Below are 19,260 nucleotides of genomic sequence, written 5' to 3' on the forward strand. Positions count from 1 at the left end.
CGTTCCAGAACCCTGAGGACCCTGAAGGCAAAACCACAGAGATCCTCATCAAGGCAAGAACACACACACACACACACACACACACACACACACACATACACTGTCTTCTGTCTTACAGCAAATGTGTGTGAACTGTGGCCATGGCGCTGTGTGTGTCTTCTGTCTTACAGCAAATGTGTGTGAACTGCGGCCGTGACGCTGTGAGTGAGTGCACAGGCTGCCACAAGGTCAACTACTGCTCCACCTTCTGCCAGAGAAAGGTCAGTGAGCGAGTAGCGCAGTACAGTGTGTTAGTAGGGTATAGAGTGTGTGTGTTAGTGGGGTATAGAGTGTGTGTTAGTGGGGTATAGAGTGTGTGTTAGTAGGGTGTAGAGTGTGTGTGTTAGTGGGGTATAGAGTGTGTGTTAGTAGGGTGTAGAGTGTGTGTGTTAGTGGGGTATAGAGTGTGTGTTAGTGGGGTATAGAGTGTGTGTTAGTAGGGTGTAGAGTGTGTGTTAGTAGGGTGTAGAGTGTGTGTGTTAGTGGGGTATAGAGTGTGTGTTAGTGGGGTATAGAGTGTGTGTTAGTAGGGTGTAGAGTGTGTGTTAGTAGGGTGTAGAGTGTGTGTGTTAGTGGGGTATAGAGTGTGTGTTAGTAGGGTATAGAGTGTGTGTTAGTGGGGTATAAAATATTTACCCTGTCTCACCCTCTCCACTAGGATTGGAGAGACCACCAGCACAACTGTTGCCAGGGCAACACCGCTGGGACACAGGAAATAGTTCAAATCCAGGGCATGGAGGTGGAGAAGGTGAAGATGTAGTGCCAGCACTGGAGAAGGTGAAGATGTAATGCCATGCGGAGGTGGAGAAGGTGAAGATTTCAGATCCGATGCTGGACAAGTGGAAGAGCTGGTATCGAAGAGGTGGTGCGCATACAGACTGGCGCGTTGCTGTGAAAACGGGGATGAGGTCATCGATGTCCTCCACCTGCTGCTCCCTCCGTGTGCCGTTCCCTCTGTGGTCTGAAAATGACAGAATTATGAGTGAAATGGGGCTGAGGTCATCGAGGCTATGAGTGGAAACGGGGCTGAGGTCATCAATGTCCTCCACCTGGTGCTCCCTCCATGTGCCGTTCCCTCTGTGGACTGCTGCAGGCTAGTGGTCTGGTGGTCTGCTGCAGGCTAGTGGTCTGGTGGTCTGCTGCAGGCTGGTGGTCTAGTGGTCTGGTGGTCTGCTGCAGGCTGGTGGTCTAGTGGTCTGCTGGTCTGCTGCAGGCTAGTGGTCTGGTGGTCTGCTGCAGGCTGGTGGTCTGGTGGTCTGCTGCAGGCTGGCCCGAGCCGTGGCACGCGATCACAATCTCTCACCCCTGATGCAGCCGATTTTATCACATATTAATAAAGCTTTCTGTGGACCAGGCATCTTCTACTGTCATTTTGTAATGTTGTGCAATTAGGATAATGAGTGAAGTTACTCTCACTTTAAAGAAAGCGGAATCTTTGATCAGTACTGAACTCCCCATACCAGGGCAAAGACTACAGTACAGACATTTTGTTGTTGGTCCGATTTAATACGCAACGCAATTTTATACAATCTGTAGGCTAGTAGAGGCCCCTCCACCGTGAGTCCTCCACAGGGGCCCATCAGCCTGTGGACATAGGTAGCCACTTCTGATCTCCCAATGGGGTCTAGGTTTGGAGATCGGAAGCGCTTTTGTTTGAAAGGAATCCTATGGGATACACATGACCCAGGGTCATATGTAGCTATAACTAAAGCTATTAGTTGTTACGTTTTTGTTAATGGAAGACAGCTGTCTCGCTCTATTGGAACATTAGTAGTAATGGGAATTATTTTTATGACATTTTCTTGCTCCAGACTAGATGGAGGCTTAGCTCCATTTACATTGAAAGTGTATTCTGTCTTTCTTGCTTTGATCTATTCAATGCAGATGTAGGTGTGAAATGCTCCCCACTGGGCACCTTTTGCTCATACCATCTGTTCCACAAGCTCCTTTGTTCTATCTTTGGGTAGACAAAGACCCTGGGTTAAAACTTTAGCTGAATTATATGTTTGTGTTATTAACTGTAAATGTATTCATGTTTGGTATCATTTTTATAGTCTCAGTACAAGGAGTACAATGATTTAAGTGTAAGAATGTTTAGAACATCCTGTATAACGTTTCTACCTGAGGAGCCTGCCTAATATGTTAATGGAAAATAGGTGTGTGTAGGTGTGTCTGGGTGTTGCTGACTGAACGGCGGGAAGAGAGAGCCAATCACAGGACGTTGTACCTATGACATCCTCTTGAACCACACCCTTGCAAATTGAGCATAAAAGGCCAGTCTCCTCCGGTAGTAGTTAGAATGGTAGTCGATGCTCCTGAGCTGAAGGCTGTATTCTCCCTTGACGCGCGTTATTGTAAAGTAAAGCCTGAATCTTGGATATCTGGAATTCTGCCGAAGTCTGCTGTGTTTTTGTCAAGTAATTATATCCACCCACAATTACTTTCAGTAGGGACAGTCCTGGAACTGGTGTTACATGTCAACTGCCTTCCATTCTAACTTGCTGCGTTGATGACGTTTCACGATTGACCTCATGAAAAGGCAAAATCAAGGCATTGTAATTGCAGGTATCTTTGGCTGACAGGTTCAAAACTGCACAAAATTTAAGTGTAGGATCATTATGACACCCTCTAAATGCATGCCAAATTGTGTGGAATTCAGTTCATGGGGGGACATATCAGCTACACACACACACACACACACACATACAGTACACATGCATGCATGCGCACGCACACACCTACACACATACAGTAGTAGATAGATAGATAGATACTTTATTGATCCCCAAGGGGAAATTCAAGGTCTCAGTAGCATACAGACATCACACACAACATGCACTTACAGCAGAAATGGTAAATATAGGTATAAACATATAACAAAACTACACTGTACAATAGAGACAGTAGAAGATAAGAAAAACTAACAAAACTGAATACTAAATATACTATATAAATGAAATAAAAAAATCCACAGTGTGCTTGAGGGTGATCAAGCATGAGACGCTTGCAGTGACAGGGCCGGGACTGGCCTGTAGTTCTGTGTGCATGGTAAGGTGCTCAAGAGAGTGAGTGTCATGGTGAAGGTGCAAAAAGTAGTCCAACGGTAGTCCTATAGTTCTGTGTGCATGGTAAGGTGCTCAAGAGAGTCATGGTGAAGGTGCAAAAAGTAGTCCAACAACAGTGCAAGAATAAGGTCTAGAGACCAGCATAAATAAAGACCAGCATAAATAATATGGACAAATAAGAGAGTAAAGTATAATGTAGACAGGGTCATATAAAAAAATATGTCAGTGCAAGAATAGGTTGAGGTAATAGGGTTACTGCCATTCAGTATTGTAGCAGAAGCCATTGGTCATGTGTGCTAATATAGCATGAAAAACAGTGTAAAACAGTAAAAACATTAGGCTGTGGACAGTATAAACAGTAGTAAAACAGTAGTTTCCCTTAAGTGAAGCATTGAACATTTCAATGGCCCTGGGGACAAATGACTTCCTCAGTCTGTCTGTTGTGCAAGGCAGTGAGCGAAGTCTCCAGCTGATCAGGCTCTTCTGCTTAACAATAGTGCTGTGGAGTGGATGACACTCATTGTCCAAAATGTTGATCAGTATGTTCAGGGTCCTTTTGTCAGATATTGAAGTGATGCACTCCAGTTCAGCTCCCACTACAGAGCCAGCTTTCCTTACCAGCCTGTGAAGTCGCATGTACACATGCATGCATGCGCACGCACACATACAGTACACACAAACACACACTCAGGCATACAATGCACACACACACACACATAAACACACAAGCCAGCCCACACATACACACAGAGAGAAGCACACATACACAAAAACAAACACACACTACAGTTTGCACACACTCATTTACATACACAAAAGTAGGGGATGGAGACTGAGAATGTGCAGGACTGGGCGGCTGTCATGTTTTGTACCGCTCTGCGGTACATATAGTTTTCTCAACGATTTGTTCATCACCTCATAATGTGTTGTGCTACATGTTTGTGCTACATGTTTGACATTTGAATATGTCATGCATATTTGTATTTGTTCGTCTCCAGTTTATATTAGCAAGTGACGAATCTGCATGCGGCCACATCTGTCGAAGAATCATCAATCGTGAAACGTCATCAACGCAAGTTAACATGGAAGGCCAGTTGACATGTAACACTGGCACTGCGCTCATTCTAGTGTCAGCAACTTTGAGAACCTCAGAGAATCAAACAGGAAATCAACTTTTAGAGCCTCCGAAGACTCTAACAGGAGTGCGTTTCACTCGTGTGAAGTGGTCGTGCTGCCGGAATGCCAAAAATACAGAGCAGCTTAATTTCCTCTCCTCCTGCTTTCTGAGGCAGCGCACTGTGTGTAAGAGGAGCAGCGTCACATCACCTCCTTCCTGCTGAGGAGCCTCTCTGGCACTAGCCTAGAAATCTAGACGCGCCCCTAGCGGCCGCAAATGTGGGTCTGGCTCATCAGGCTACTCTGGCACGGGTACCCGGGGGGTGTGGTGGTGGGGTGTGTGTGTGTGTGGAAATGATCTCCTGCATCACTGATGGTGTCGTGCAGCTGGTCTGAGCTGCACGTGTCCAGCTGCTGACCTCTAAATGCCGATGACAATCAGGGGTTGACATCACTGCCTGTTCGTTAATTAGAAGGCAACATGTTGGTAGGGATAGGCTATTATAGCCTTTCTGAGAGTCAGTTGGATCAAATCCTCGCCATCTAGGTTAAATCCAGTGCTGATCTGTTCCCTGGCCACGACGAATCTGTCGGTCATACAGCTCACCTACTCGGACACCTCATCAGCAAACACTATGAGTACGTCATTTGCTACCCTATGAGATTGTTTGGATTAACACAGCACTAAAAGCAATTCTTGCTTAATGCTTAAAGTAATGCATGCTGGACAATGCATGTTGCTGTCAACCTGGATTTTTCGTCTGCACGAGCGAGAAGCCCCATGATGTCAAAACAACACCCTTATTGGCTGGAATCTCCCATGACAAAAATGGCGTGTTTCCCGGGGTGCTTCCTTATGCTAGAATGTGCACATATCTTTTTATTTTATTTTGTGATTTCTGCTACACTCGTACTACAAATTTTGTGATGTTACTTTATGCTGGAGTCAAACTGATGACACAATTTGCAGAAAACACTTAAAGGAACCATATGTAAGATTGTGGCCAAAACTGGTACTGCAATCACTTTCAAATTACTGTATTCCCTCCCCCTTCCCCCCTGACTCAAGGTTGCCAACCCGGAAGCCAAAACACTACTGACTTTGTGATTAGTAGATAGGTAGAGGGTGGCGCATCAGGCCAAAACACAACATGACATGACAAAACACAACATCAACATCAGTTGAGGGCTGCAACTTCACTTTTTAAATGCCAATATCCTGGCCGGACTACTGTTGTCAGTGATATAAGTATTTGAAATAAACATGATTTCTTAATGTCTAGTGACATATCAGGGCCATTTTATGATTAATTGAAATACATTTCTTACATATGGTTCCTTTAATGCTGAATGTGTGTGCTTCAATGCTGACCTGTTGAATGCTACAGTGATTTATTAAAACAGTATCATAATTTATTACCAGGCATCATATGTCATATTTGAATGAAAAGGAAACAAAAGGAACAAAATTCTGCGATATCTCCCATGAGACATCAGATGTAGACTGACACTGGGAAGATGTCAGATGTTTGTGTGTGTGTACCGGTATGTGTGTGTGTGCATGTCCGTGTGTCCATGTGTTAGTTCTGCAGTCTCTGCGTGTCTGGGCTTGTGTGATGCTGAGTCTGAACATCTATGTCTAAAGAATATTAATCTCCTCTTTTCTAACACCCTCCTGTGTATACTTCTTTTTTTCTGTGTGCTGGATAGAGTTCAACCAGGTGAACTGGCCAGAGGCTTTATGTGTTCTGTCATTTGTCTGTCTGCTGTAGGGAGAGAGGATATTGGTTGCTTTAGTGGCATTTTTCTGTCTGTCTGATCTGCCTGTGGGCGACTCCCACATTCCTCTTTTTCCTTTTTCCCACTTTCTCTCAGGATCAAGCTTTTTTATTGATGTGTACCTGTTGCAAACATACCTCAAAACCATCCACAACACACTCAAAAACACTCCACAACTCTCAGAAACACTCCACAACTCTCAAAAACACTACACAACTCTCAAAAACACCTCACAACTCTCAAAAACACTCCACAACTCTCAAAAACATACCACAACTCTCTCAAAAACACTCCACACACTCTCAAAACTACTCCACAACTCAAAAATATTCCACAAGTCTGTACAAAGTCAGACACACTCCTGATGAGCAGCCTGTCTCACACACCTGATGAGATGAGCAGCCTGTCTCACTCCTGATGAGATGAGCAGCCTGTCTCACACACCTGATGAGATGAGCAGCCTGTCTCACACTCCTGATGAGATGAGCAGCCTGTCTCACACACCTGATGAGCAGGTAGCCTCTCTTTTGGTGTGTCTGGTGCTTTTTTATTGCACTCATTTTTCTGCTTCCTGTGGGCTCCAGTGCTGTGTGTGTGTGTGTGTGTGCATGTGTGGTTGTGAGCCTCGGAAACGGATCAGTGGGTGAATGATTTGTGCAGAGACCTGTATGGGCCTGTGGGGACTTGGCATTTCTTCTCAGCATCCCCATGGCCACCCGCTGAAGTGGCAACACCTTGATGGGTCCGCACGTGTGAGATAGCCTCGTATTCTGCACGTGTGAGATAGCCTCTGCTCAGTATTCTGCACGTGTGAGATAGCCTCGGCTCAGTAGTCCGCATGTGTGAGGTAGCCTCAGATCAGTAGTCCGCATGTGTGAGGTAGGCTTGGCCCATAGATGGTCTGATGATAACTGCGATACACCTGTATACATATTAGGAGGTCAGGTGTCAGACATCAGATGAAAAGCAATCAGGTCTCAGGAACCCTCTCCTGCAGCTCTCCTGTTGACGTCAGTCTGGGCCCGAGAGTGGTGGGGGCTGACTGGGGACAGGAAATGTGTGTGTGTGTGTGTGTGTGTTTGTGGGGGGGGGGTTGAGGGCTTAGTCTGTGATGGAGGTTGTCACAGCAGACAGGCAGAGCGCTGAGGTGGTTTGATTTGATGGTAATGCAGGCTGATGGGACTCTGAGCTGCTAAAAGCTGCATGAGGGTCCTTACCTGGCTGTCAAGCTCCCCCACATTACAGCTCGGACCCAGATAACTCCCACATTATGGCACCTTTAACACGGACCAAACCGGAGAACTCCTCCATTATGGTACCTTTAACACGGACCAAACCAGAGAACTCCTCCATTATGGTATCTTATACACCGAACCGGAGTACTTTACACATTCTCTGTACTTTACAGCAGCCTGATGTAGCCAGAACTCAATTGTATTCAGAATATGAGTCTGGAACAGGAGCATTGGGATGTGATTTTGGGTTAAAAAGCTTTGGTAAACCATAAAACAGGGTTATGATTAGGGTTAAAAAGCTTTGGTAAGCCATAAAACAGGGTTATGATGAGGGTTAAAAAGCTTTGGTGAGCCAAGAGAGCTGTTCACCACAAGGCATATCTCAGACACATCTGGAACAATTATTACAAGATTGTTCTGTTGTTTTTTTATGCTTTCCAACAGTTTCTACAGATGAAACTCGTTCTTGTCCAATCCCCTGGTCTGGGTCTCTGTCTTATTTGAGGTATTAAGGAACTCTGTGGAGTTCAGGGCACTTTAATGCCAGTCTTGGCCAGATAACTTCTTGGTGCGTTACCATGGTCACAATCATTTTTCCCTCTCTCTGGTGAGATGGCAGATGGATTGAGGCTGAGACCCCCCCCCCCCATCCAGATAATGCCAAAATCATCACCAACACGACTCAACGTCCCGTTTCCCCTGGCAATGAGAGCCAGACGGAAAGAATACAGTGGTTTATTTCAGTTGGACATACAGTAGAACACAGACTACATACACACAGCTTAAATGTATGGTCATGTCAAGGTCATGTTTGTTTACAGATTACGGTCATGTCAAGTTGTCCACTCCGGGATGGCTTGACTAAAACCCTTGGAGGCATATTTGTTCTCGCTGTCCATGTCCAGCTTCAAACACACATATGTACACTCAAACACACTCTTCCACGTTCCACAGGCGTTTCCGCAGCCTGAGAGCTGCTCATGGCAGACAGTTCATAAAAATAAACACGAGGGGACTCAGACTGAGTACCTGGAGACTGTTAGTTGAACTTGAACAGTCCCGTAGTTCAGTCCCATAGTTCAGTCCCATAGTTCCATCCCGTAGTTCAGTCCCATAGTTCCATCCCATAGCTCAGTCCCATAGTTCAGTCCCATAGCTCAGTCCCATAGTTCAGTCCCGTAGTTCAGTCCCATAGTTCAGTCCCATAGTTCCATCCCATAGCTCAGTCCCATAGTTCAGTCCCATAGTTCCATCCCATAGCTCAGTCCCATAGTTCAGTCCCATAGCTCAGTCCCTTAGTTCAGTCCCTTAGTTCCGTCCATACTGCCCTACAAAGCCAAAGTGCAGTATTTTTTTGCACCAATATCTGGCATATCTGGCAATCAATCTATTAAAATCTCATTTATCTACTGCAACATTTTGTAGAGATATAGGGGTTTTCATTTTACATAGCCTATCTGCTAAAATGCACTGTGGAAGACAAACAAAAAAGCAGTTTTTCTGGAATTTTTGCAGATACTGCACTTTGGTTTTGTAGGGCAGCTTAGTTCCATCCCCGTAGTTCAGTTCCATAGTTCCATCCCATAGTTCAGTCCCCTAGTTCGGTCCCATATTCCATCCCCTAGTTCAGTCCCGTAGTTCAGTCCTGTAGTTCAGTAGTTCATTAATTCCCCCGGCAGTAGCAGCGAGGTAGGAACTTCTTGAAGAACTTGCGGAACTCTGTGTTGAAGACAGTGTAGATGACGGGGTTGACGGCGCTGTTGACGTAGCCGAGCCACGTGACGGTGCTCATGAGCGCCGATGGAATCTCACACGTGTTACACATTGCCCGCAGAGTGTGCACCACGAAGAACGGTGTCCAGCACATCATGAAGGCGCCTGAAGAGAGACAGGACACACACACACACACACACACAGGTCACACAAAGGACACACATATACACAGGTCATACAAAGGACACACATACACACACAGGTCACACAAAGGACACACACAGGTCACACCTACCAAACACACACACACACAGGTCACACACATCATACACACAAACACTCACAGGTCACACACATACACACACAGATCATACAAAGGACACACACACAGATCACACTTATCATACATACATACACACACACACACACACACACACACACACAGGTAGGGCCCAATTTTTACAAATTTTCTAGCTGCGACCGTGCTCACCACAGATCACTCACAACACACAAACCGCTAACTCTACACGCATTACACAAGAGGAATGTCATACCACACCCCACATTGCTATAAATTTGACACATATTACAGAGTTTACACACCCCACACCTACAGTACTATAGAGTTTACGTACTTAAGAGTTTACACACCTAACACCTTATATAGTGTTTACACACTAAACAGAGTTAGATAGATACTTTATTAATCCCCAAGGGGAAATTCCCCAAGAGAAAGTTTACACACCCCACACCTACTATAGAGTTTACACAATACACACTACCATTACACACATTTTAAACTCCAGACCATACCACCACACACAGGGACCCCCTCACCCCATGCTGCCACACAGTTCAACACGCTCTGCCTACTTTGGATGAGGGACACACTCTATTTTTTAGACTCATTCAGGCAGTGTGTGCATACGGGAGTGTGCGCACTAGTGACTCAGACCTCAGGGCTGCATGGTGATTCCCCTCGAGTGCTGCGGCGGCTCCATCTCATGCAGTATTGATCAACACACACACACACACACACACACAAAACCCACTTTACAGGAGCTTCCCCTCTGAAGTCACAGCTGTGATGCTTAGAGGGAATCTAAATCTGAAGTCTGGTGCATGAAGAGGCGGCTGACCCTCCTATGGCTGCCTTATGCTGTTGTGTCCATTAGAGCATTTGACATTTGATATCTGATTTTTAAATTAACCTTGCTAGATGCGGGTTTTTAACCTTGATGGCTGCTGCCTGCCTTATGATGTTTTACCCAACATTTTACCTTTTTTATTGTATTGTTTTTTTTCATTTAATGTCATATTTATCCTGTAGCACTTTGAGGTTTTCTTGCAAATGTAAAGTGCGTTATTAAATAAATAAAATGTACGACATGGTGGATGAGGAGCAGCTGACCCTCCTGTGGCTGCATTATGCTGCTGAACACACACACACACACACACACACACACACCGCTGCGTTACAGTAGGTGGAGGGAGGTGGTGGATGAGGAGGACGATCGGGTGGGGGCAGGTGGAGGTTGTGGATGAAGAGGACGATCAGGTGGGGGCAGGTGGAGGTGGAGATGGAGGAGGCGCTCAGGGGGTCAAACGGAGGAGGGCTGGATGCGGAGGTGGTCAGTTGGAGGCGATGGAGATGGTCAGGTGTGAGAGGTGGATGTGGGGTGGAGATTTAGATGGAGGTTGATGTGGGGTGTACATTTAGATGGAGGTGGATGTGGGGTGGAGATTTAGATGGAGGTGGACGTGTGTGTGTGTGTGTGTGTGTGTGTGTGTGTGTGTGTGAGTGTGTCTGAGAGTGTGCGTCTGAGTGTTGTGTCTTATGTTGGCGTACAGAGTAGGTGTAAGTGGCCTGAAGTAGTCCAGTCCAGTGCTATTCCTCACTGTCCTCCAATCGTCCTCCCTTCACAAATGTCCAGATAAGGTGAGAGTGGGAGTGGGGGGGGGGGGGGGGTGGTGGGGAAATGAGAGGTGTGTGTGTGTGTGTCTGGAATGAGAGATGTGTGTGGGAGGGGGGTGAGAGAGATGTGTGTGTGGAGAATGAGAGGTGTGTGGGAGGAGGATGAGAGTGTGTGTGTGTGTGTGGAAATTGAGAGATGTGTGTGTGGAGAATGAGAGGTGTGTGGGAGGAGGATGAGAGTGTGTGTGTGTGACAATTGAGAGGTGTAGGCAGTGAGAGTGAGAGTGGTGCGTGTGTGAGGAATGAGAGGCGTGTGTGTGTGTGTGTGATTGTGTGTGTGTGTGTGTGTGTGTGTGGCAAGTGACAACAGTGGAATAAGCGGGATAATGAGCTCCATGGTGTTCGGTTAAGAGAAATTAACCTCTGCTGCGCGTTGGGGCCGTTTTACAACCTCGAACGCAGGGGCGCTGCTAGGGGTGGGGGGCGAATGCTGAAGTGCCGTTCACCCTGTTACGAGTTGATGAACCACTGAAACGATTTTGCAAACATTATTTTAAGGTACAAAAGAATCTTTGGTGTTTCTTTAACAGACCTCCGAACGTTGGGAAGGCCCATTCATGTGAATGAGAGCCGTGTAATAATCATTCATATCTTAGAGGGCCTCATAAGGCTGGAGGGTCGTAAAACAAGCAGAGCCTGTGAGTGAAAGCTCACATATGGAGCTGCTAGCGCTGAATGTGGGACTGGTAATCCTGTGTGTCAGGTCTGCGTAGTGACAGCGCTGCTCTGGCCAGTTGAGTGGCCGCCTTTCCTGCACAAACCCTGCGAGCTAATAGGATCTGGAGCTTAGGGGGGTATGAATAGCCAGGGGTGGAGCAGAGAGTGTGTGTGTGTGTGTGTGTGGGGGGGGGGGGGGGGGGAGTCCTGCTGGGACCTCTCTCCGCTCCACACATCAGAGCGTCACCAGGAGGCTTCTGGCCACTCATATATCAGATGTCCCACATGCACACACACCACCTCAGATGTCCCACACACACACACACACACACACACACACACACACACACACACACACACACACACACACACACACACACACACACACACACTGCCTCCCATATGGACCGAGTGCCCAGAGAGTGGCTCTACTGTGAGCAGCCTGGGGCAGGAGAGAGCTGTGTGAAAATAAGCATGCTTCCGGCTTAGAGCTCGTCCACTTCATACACCACATGCTGTCTGTCACACCAAAACACCCCTCTTTCCCAGGCTGACTACCCCACTCACATACTCTGCCTGACAATATCCTCAATCCCCACTCACATACTACACCAGATAGTACTACTAAACCAGACAAACTCCACTCACATACTACACCAGATAGTACCCTCAATCCCCACTCACATACTACACCAGATAGTACCCTCAAACCCCACTCACATACTACACCAGATAGTACCCTCAATCCCCACTCACATACTACACCAGAAAGTACCCTCAAACCTCACTCCTTTACTACAACTACTACACCAGACACAAACCCCACTTACATACTACACCAGATAGCACTACTAAACCAGACAAACCCCTCTCACATTCTACACCAGAAAGTATCCTCAAACCTCACTCCTTTACTACAACTACTACACCAGACACAAACCCCGCTCACATACTACACCTGATAGCACTACTAAACCAGACAAACCCCTCTCACATTCTACACCAGATAGCACTACTAAACCAGACAAACTCCACTCACCTACGACCACAGGCAGCACCCTCATGGCCTTCCTCTCTCTGCGGTTGATCTTGGCTCTTGTTCTGCCGTAGCGCTGGTTCTGGCTCACGTTTGGATAGGTCACGGCCGCTACCGGCTGAGACCGGGGAGCCACGCCGTCCCGGGCCGGTTGTGGTTCAGGGTCCTGGACCAGCTCGTCCAGACTCAGCTCCATGAGCTTGTGCTCCTGGACTGGGGGCAGTTTTATGAGCGTGAGTTCAGCGGGGTGTAAGGTCACGTATGTGTGCTGCTCGTGCTTTATATCAGGGTGTTGGTTGTCGTATGGGAGGTCATGTGCTATGACAAAGTGTTGGTTCTCGTATGGAACGTCATGTGCTATGACAGGGTGTTGGTTCTCATATGGGACGTCATGCGCTATGACAGGGTGTTGGTTCTCGTATGGGAGGTCATGCTCTACGTCAAGGTGTTGGTTCTCATATGGGACGTCATGCTCTATAACAAGGTGTTGGGTCCCCTGTGTAAATTTGCGCTGTGTGTCAGCGTGTAAGTCCTCGTGTGTGAGTTTGCGCTCTATGGTGCCGTGTAAGCTCATGTGTGTGAGCTCGCGCTGTATGGCTGGCTGTAGGTTTTTGTGTGTGAGCGCACACTCTGCGTTGTGGGAGCCAGGAGGGCCCAGGGGGGGTGTCAGGGCATCAGCGGCCTTCAGCAGCCCCTGCGAGGCCTGCATGCTGCCCCTGAGTTTGGCCTTGCGTGCCTCCTCCCACCGGCGCAGGCCCCGGAAAATTCCGTAGTACAGCAGCAGCATGAGCGGGCAGGGGATGAAGAAGGAGCAGACGGACGAGTACAGGACGTAGCTCTCGTTCTCCAGCTTGCACTCGCGCTGGCTTCGCTCCGGCACGTTGTTGATGCCAAAGATGACTGGCGAGGCCACAGCCAGCGCCAGGACCCAGGTGCCCACCAGGAGGCCAATCTGCCTCTGGTCCACGTGCTTCCTGTTGTAGTTGAAAGGGATGGACACCGCAATGAACCTGTGGGTGCAGTCATAGGGTTAGGGCTGCGAGTGGGAGTAGAGGTTGAGGTAGGTTGTGATGACTTAGGAGTTTTATCACAGTGATCACAGAGTCATGACTCTGCATAAGAGGTCAGGGGAGCCAGAGACTAACCCTCTCACAGCTAAGTCTGATGGTCCTGTCAGAGACTGACCACTCACAGCTAAGTCTGATGGTGCAGGTGTCACAAGGTCAGTTAGTTCGCCACTCACGGGCCTCGAACCCGCCACCTTGACACACACACCGGCATGGGAGACGAACGCTCTAACCACTGAGCTAAAATCCCAGGCTTCCAACTCAGCAGTTAGAAGCGTTCTTAAGGTTAGGGCTGTGAGGATTTACACAGGCAACTAGCACGCTAGCTCAGTCTGCCTCCGTTACACAGGGACCACTCACAGCTAAGCCTGATGGTGCAGTCAGAAACTGACCACTCACAGCTAAGTATGATGGTTCCGTCAGCGACTGACCACTCACAGCTAAGTCTGATGGTTCTGTCTGAGGCTGACCCCTTTACAGCTAAGTCTTATGGTGCAGTACAGCATTTACCATCTCAAATCCCTTTATTGCGATACAGCTCTACGACTAAATCATGTCTACGGCTAACTCAGCTCTCTAGCTAAGCCAGATCTACAGCTAACTCATCTCTAACTCAGTTATACTGCTAACTCATGTTTTTGGCTAACACAGCTATACGGCTAACTCATCTCTTTGGCTAACTCAGCTCTACAGCTAACTCAGCTATTCGGCTGACTCATGTCTTTGGCTAAATTAACCTATGGCTGACTCAGCTATACAGCTAACTTAGCTCTTTGTCTAACCCAGCTCTGGGGCTAACTAGTCTCTTTGACTAACGCAGTTCTCTGGCTAACTAAGCTGTACGGCTAACTCATTGGCTAACTCAGTTCCACTCTGTGTCCTGCCCTCCACTTACATCAGGGCTGATTTCCCCATGCAATCCATCAGCATTTGCATTCATATTACTGCAAATAAAATCAAGGCCCACAGTTATTGAATCTAGTGATTTAGCACTGAAATTCCATTAATATCGTTAAGTAGGTAGATTGATTATATCCCTGCCGTAATCTTCCAGGGCTTTTTCTGCACAGGCTGCATTTTCCCTGGGTGGCTGTAAGAGGGAGGTTGGACCTGTCAGAGCTCCCCTAACCCAGAGACAGAAGGGCCATGTCCCAACTTAGTCGTTCTGTTGACATTCATATTTTTGTTTACTTCTAGAGTCTCTCTACTCACTAAGGTAATATTTACTCATAATGCAAAGTATGCATTTCCCTGGGAATGGTTGCTATGGAGGGTGATACTGAATGGGAAGGAAACGGTCTGTTGCCATGGTGCTGAACTTTAAAATAAACAGGAGATGTATCTGTTGTGTGGAACGTGAATGGGAGGAGGGGGATGTGTTGCCATTGTGATGAGATGTGGTCTAAATGGGAGGTTCAGTAGGACAGGCCTACCTGTCCACACTGATAGCACAGAGGTTGAATATGGAGGCTGTGCACAGCATCACATCCATGGTCATCAAGGCATCACAGACGGTCATGTTCAAGGACCAGACTCCATCCTGGAACTGCACACACACACACACACACACACACACACACACAGACACACACACACACACACACACAGACACAGACAAGGGTGACATCACTGTTTCTTACCTGTTCTCGGCAGTCATGAAGTCTGTCCTCTACTCCTTCCTTCTTTACCTTCAGACTTAGAGAGACTTTTCCATCTTTTGTTCTTCTACTTCCTAGTATAGTATAATATTATAGTTTGAACTGTACTGCATTGTATTTTTGTGGTTTTGTTAGATGTGTTTTGTATGTCTTTGCTTTAATTTTTCATAAAAAGTGACCTTGGGTTGGACAGGGCAGGTTCAAGGTGGGACAGGACAGGAAAAGAGCAGGGAAGGTAGAGGGCAGGGCAGGGCAGGTAGATGGCAGGGCAGATAGAGGGCAGGGCAGGTAGAGAGCAGGGCAGATAGAGGGCAGGGCAGGTAGAGAGCAGGGCAGGGCAAATAGAGGGCAGGGCAGGGCAGATAGAGGGCAGGGCAGGGCAGGTAGAGAGCAGGGCAGATAGAGGGCAGGGCAGGTAGAGAGCAGGGCAGATAGAGGGCAGGGCAGGGCAGATAGAGGGCAGGGCAGGTAGAGAGCAGGGCAGGGAAGGTAGAGGGTAGGGCAGATAGAGGGCAGGGCAGGGCAGGTAGAGAGCAGGGCAGATAGAGGGCAGAGCAGGTAGAGAGCAGGGCAGATAGAGGGCAGGGCAGGTAGAGAGCAGGGCAGGGCAAATAGAGGGCAGGGCAGGGCAGGGAGAGAGCAGGGCAGATAGAGGGTAGGGCAGGTAGATAGCAGGGCAGATAGAGGGCAGGCAGGTAGAGAGCAGGGCAGGGCAAATAGAGGGCAGGGCAGGGCAGATAGAGGGCAGGGCAGGTAGAGGGCAGGGCAAATAGAGGGCAGGGCAGGGCAGATAGAGGGCAGGGCAGGTAGAGGGCAGGGCAGATAGAGAGCAAGGCAGATGCAGGGCAGGGCAGGTAGAGAGCAGGGCAGATAGAGGGCAGGGCAGATGCAGGGCAGGGCAGGTAGAGAGCAGGGCAGATAGAGGGCAGGGCAGGACACTGCCGAGATGTATAAGTCAGGAGAGTGGCTGCACAGGGGTCAGGGAGAGGTTACCCACAGGGTTAATACTGCTGTGTGACACACACACACAGCTTCAGGATCCACCTCACTTCTGGTACACACACCACTCATTTCTAGGAAAGCATTTGATATTTTGCAACTGAAGCAATTACATTTTCATTCTATAACTGGAAAAATGCATAATGCATACTTATGCTCTCTCTGACTCAGTCACACTCTCACACACACACTGCTGTGCGCACACACACACATACAGAGAGAGAAAGACACTACTCACCTCAGCGTAGACGAAGAGCGGTAATACAAGCACCGCCAGTAACAAGTCTGCTACAGCTAAACTAACGATGAAGTAGTTCGTTGTTGTTTTTAATGCTTTTTCCTTGTAAACGCTAATGCACACGAGCAGATTTCCGCATATGATGAAAATGATGAGTAAGATCCCAAAGATGAGAGCGGGGAAGTTGTAGTGAGCGTCCGGGGACAGTGCTGTGCTGTTTGAGCCGGTGAGGTTTGATGGCATGTTGACAAAAATCCCTCGGGTCACCGGCCGGCGTCCGCGGAGTCCCACCACCACGCCGGCTTCCGCTGGCAGAGGAGAGGGTCCGTTTAAGATGCGCAGAAAACTATGAAAGCTAAGATGTTCCCTTTTCGTCATCTGTATTTAGCGAATATGAGTAGCCTCCTTTGCGTACAGTTCGGCACCGCGCGGCTGACAGAGCCCGAGGGTTTCCCATGCATCCTATAGGTGCGCGTTCCTCCACACCCGGTGCTCTCAATGAATAGTGTCTCACAGCACTCATCACATATACAAAAACGCCATTTCTCGTAATATATTCACAAAGTTTGACTTTCTTCTGCTACTACGCATTGGTGCAAATACGAGACTTGCACAGCTATTTTCTGCGCAATTAGAAGGCTTATCAGAGTCGTGCCTGTCGCTTCTATAGATCCAAAGCCGCTTAGAGCAAGTGTCCTCCACAGCACCAGATATACCAACAGAGCTTCCCGTCGTGGCGAGGTTTAAAGGTGTCTCGCGTATAGTGCGCTTCTGTGCGGTTCGGTGAACTTGAAAAGTCTCCACTGAGCGCTGTAGATCTGCTGTCAAACAGCACGAGTCCCTGTCAGAGGCGCGCTAGCAGGGACGCATCCCATCCCCTCCCGCGCGCAGTGCACCGCGTGCTAACGTGTCTGTTTAAGGCAAGAGAAGTAGAGCGCCATGAGTTTACCCCAAACCAGTTTTAACAGTAGGCCTACGTAGGAACGTCAAGTTAATTGACAAATTAACTCCTTCAAAAGTGTAATGTACTGTGGCTAGCCATCTGAAAAATACCCATAGCCTTACAAAATACATAAATAAAATATTGTAATGATGTAGTGTTGGGAATGTCAGACTAAGGATAAAACCAGTACTGATTACTAGGGCCCCAAGGGGAGGGAGGGCCCTTGAAAAGTCTGGAATATATGCATAAGGGGGGGGGGGGACACATTCTTCACACTTTACACTGCCCTGGGTAGCCTCCAGAGCCAGGCCTGGGTTTTCAAGAGGAGAATTATTAAATCTCAGAATGCCGGTAATTAACTGGTTCCTAGGCTACCATGACATAATAATGACACGTGATGCATTACTATGTGAAGTTATATGAAGTTGTAAGGCACATAGTGTGTCAACAACAACCCACAATCTGCTTTACAGTGAGGATGGATTGATAATACATACAGTGTGAAAAAGTATTTGCCCCTTCCCGATTTCTTCTATTTTTGCATATTTGTCATAGCCTACTTCAGATCATCCAACTGATTATAATGTAAGACAAAGACAACGCGAGTAAACACTAAATGTTGCTTTTAAATGATCATTTCACTTATTGAAGGTAAAGAGTTATTCAAAACCCATTTCACCCAAGAGAAAAAGTAATTGCCCCCCTAAACTTATAACTGGTTGAGACACCCTTGGCGGGAAGAACTGCAATCAAACCTTTCAAACGAGTCTTTTACATCACTGCAGAGGAATTCGGATTTTGGCCCACTCTTCTTTGCAGAATTGTTTTTAATTCTGCCATATTGGAGGGTTTCCGAGTATGTTTAAGGTAATGCCTCCACAGCATCTCAATCAGATTGAAGTCAAGCCTTCAAAACCCCAAGACCTGAAGCAGTACTAGACACTACCACCACCGTGTTTGACTTGGTATGATGCTATTATTGTGGAATGCATTGTTACAGTAGCTTTACGCAAGATTTAACAAAACACATCTTCTAAAAAATTCCACTTTTGACTCCACAGTCCACAGAATATTACCCCGAAAAGTCTTGGGGGTCATCAAGATGTGTTTTGGCAAATGTGAGACAAACCTTTGTGTTCTTGTCAGCTGTGGTTTTCACCTTGCAACTCTTCTCCTATGGAAGCCATTTTTGCCCGGTCTCTCTCTTATTGTGGAATCATGAACACTGACCTTAACTGAAGCAAGCGAAGCCTGCAGTTCTTTAGATGTTAGTCTGGGTTCTTTTGTGACCTCCCGGATGAGTCGTCGATGCGGTCTTGAAGGAGGCTGGCCACTCCTGGGAAGCTTCACGAACGTTCCAAGTTTTATACATTTATAGATAATGGCTCTCATCATGGCTGGAGTCCCAGAGCCTTAGGAATTGCAGTCCTTTCCAGACTGATAGATGTCAATGATTTTGTTTCTTATCTGTTCTTGAATTTCTTTACTGTACATCAAACCATATGCTGCTTTTTGAGACCTTTAAGCCAACTTCACATTGCCAGACAGGTTCTATGTAAGTGATGTTTAGATTCAACAGGTTTTGGCAGTAATCATGCCTGTGTGTATAGTTGAATCATATTATAAAACTGGTTAATTGGTTAATTTAGTAACTAAGGGGGCAATTACTTTTTCACATAGGGCCAGGTAGGGTTGGATAGCTTTTTTTCCTTCAAGAAATGAAATCATCATTTAAAAACT

At 47.3% G+C, this 19,260-nt stretch overlaps 2 protein-coding genes across 2 annotated transcripts in view; one reads left to right on the forward strand and one right to left on the reverse strand.

Annotated features, from left to right (window-relative positions):
- The window catches only part of deaf1 (DEAF1 transcription factor), a 12,343-nt gene extending 10,949 nt beyond the window's left edge, over positions 1–1,394 (forward strand). The window contains exons 11-13 of the mRNA XM_076268172.1: positions 1–53; positions 171–260; positions 698–1,394. The exon at positions 1–53 is cut by the window's left edge and continues 19 nt beyond it. Of these exons, the coding sequence (XP_076124287.1) occupies positions 1–53; positions 171–260; positions 698–799 (245 nt within the window). The 3' untranslated portion in view covers positions 800–1,394. The remainder of the gene's footprint in view (positions 54–170; positions 261–697) is intronic.
- Positions 1,395–8,897: 7,503 nt separating this feature from the next.
- On the reverse strand, positions 8,898–16,820 carry drd4a (dopamine receptor D4a). The gene is made up of 5 exons (XM_076298785.1): positions 16,578–16,820; positions 15,116–15,228; positions 13,250–13,625; positions 12,619–12,823; positions 8,898–9,112 (listed from the first exon to the last, which is right to left on the reverse strand). Exons 1-5 carry the CDS (start codon positions 16,818–16,820, stop codon positions 8,898–8,900), a joined length of 1,152 nt encoding a protein of 383 aa, XP_076154900.1.
- Between the last annotated feature and the right edge of the window lie 2,440 nt (positions 16,821–19,260).

Source organism: Alosa pseudoharengus, unplaced genomic scaffold (genome assembly GCF_046254945.1).
Source record: "Alosa pseudoharengus isolate Yale_2024_CS ecotype anadromous, Long Island Sound unplaced genomic scaffold, YU_APseudo_1.1 YU_APseudo_1.1_scf_10, whole genome shotgun sequence".
NCBI classification, from domain to species: Eukaryota; Metazoa; Chordata; class Actinopteri; order Clupeiformes; family Clupeidae; genus Alosa; species Alosa pseudoharengus.

Coding starts and splice junctions, on each gene's coding strand:
- drd4a (XM_076298785.1), bottom strand. CDS start 16,820: ATGCCATCAAACCTCACCGGCTCAAACAGCACAGCACTGTCCCCGGAC. Junction 15,229..16,577: donor CGCTCTTCGTCTACGCTGAG/GTGAGTAGTGTC, acceptor GTGTGTGTGCAG/TTCCAGGATGGAGTCTGGTC. Junction 13,626..15,115: donor TGTGCTATCAGTGTGGACAG/GTAGGCCTGTCC, acceptor CTGCACCCACAG/GTTCATTGCGGTGTCCATCC.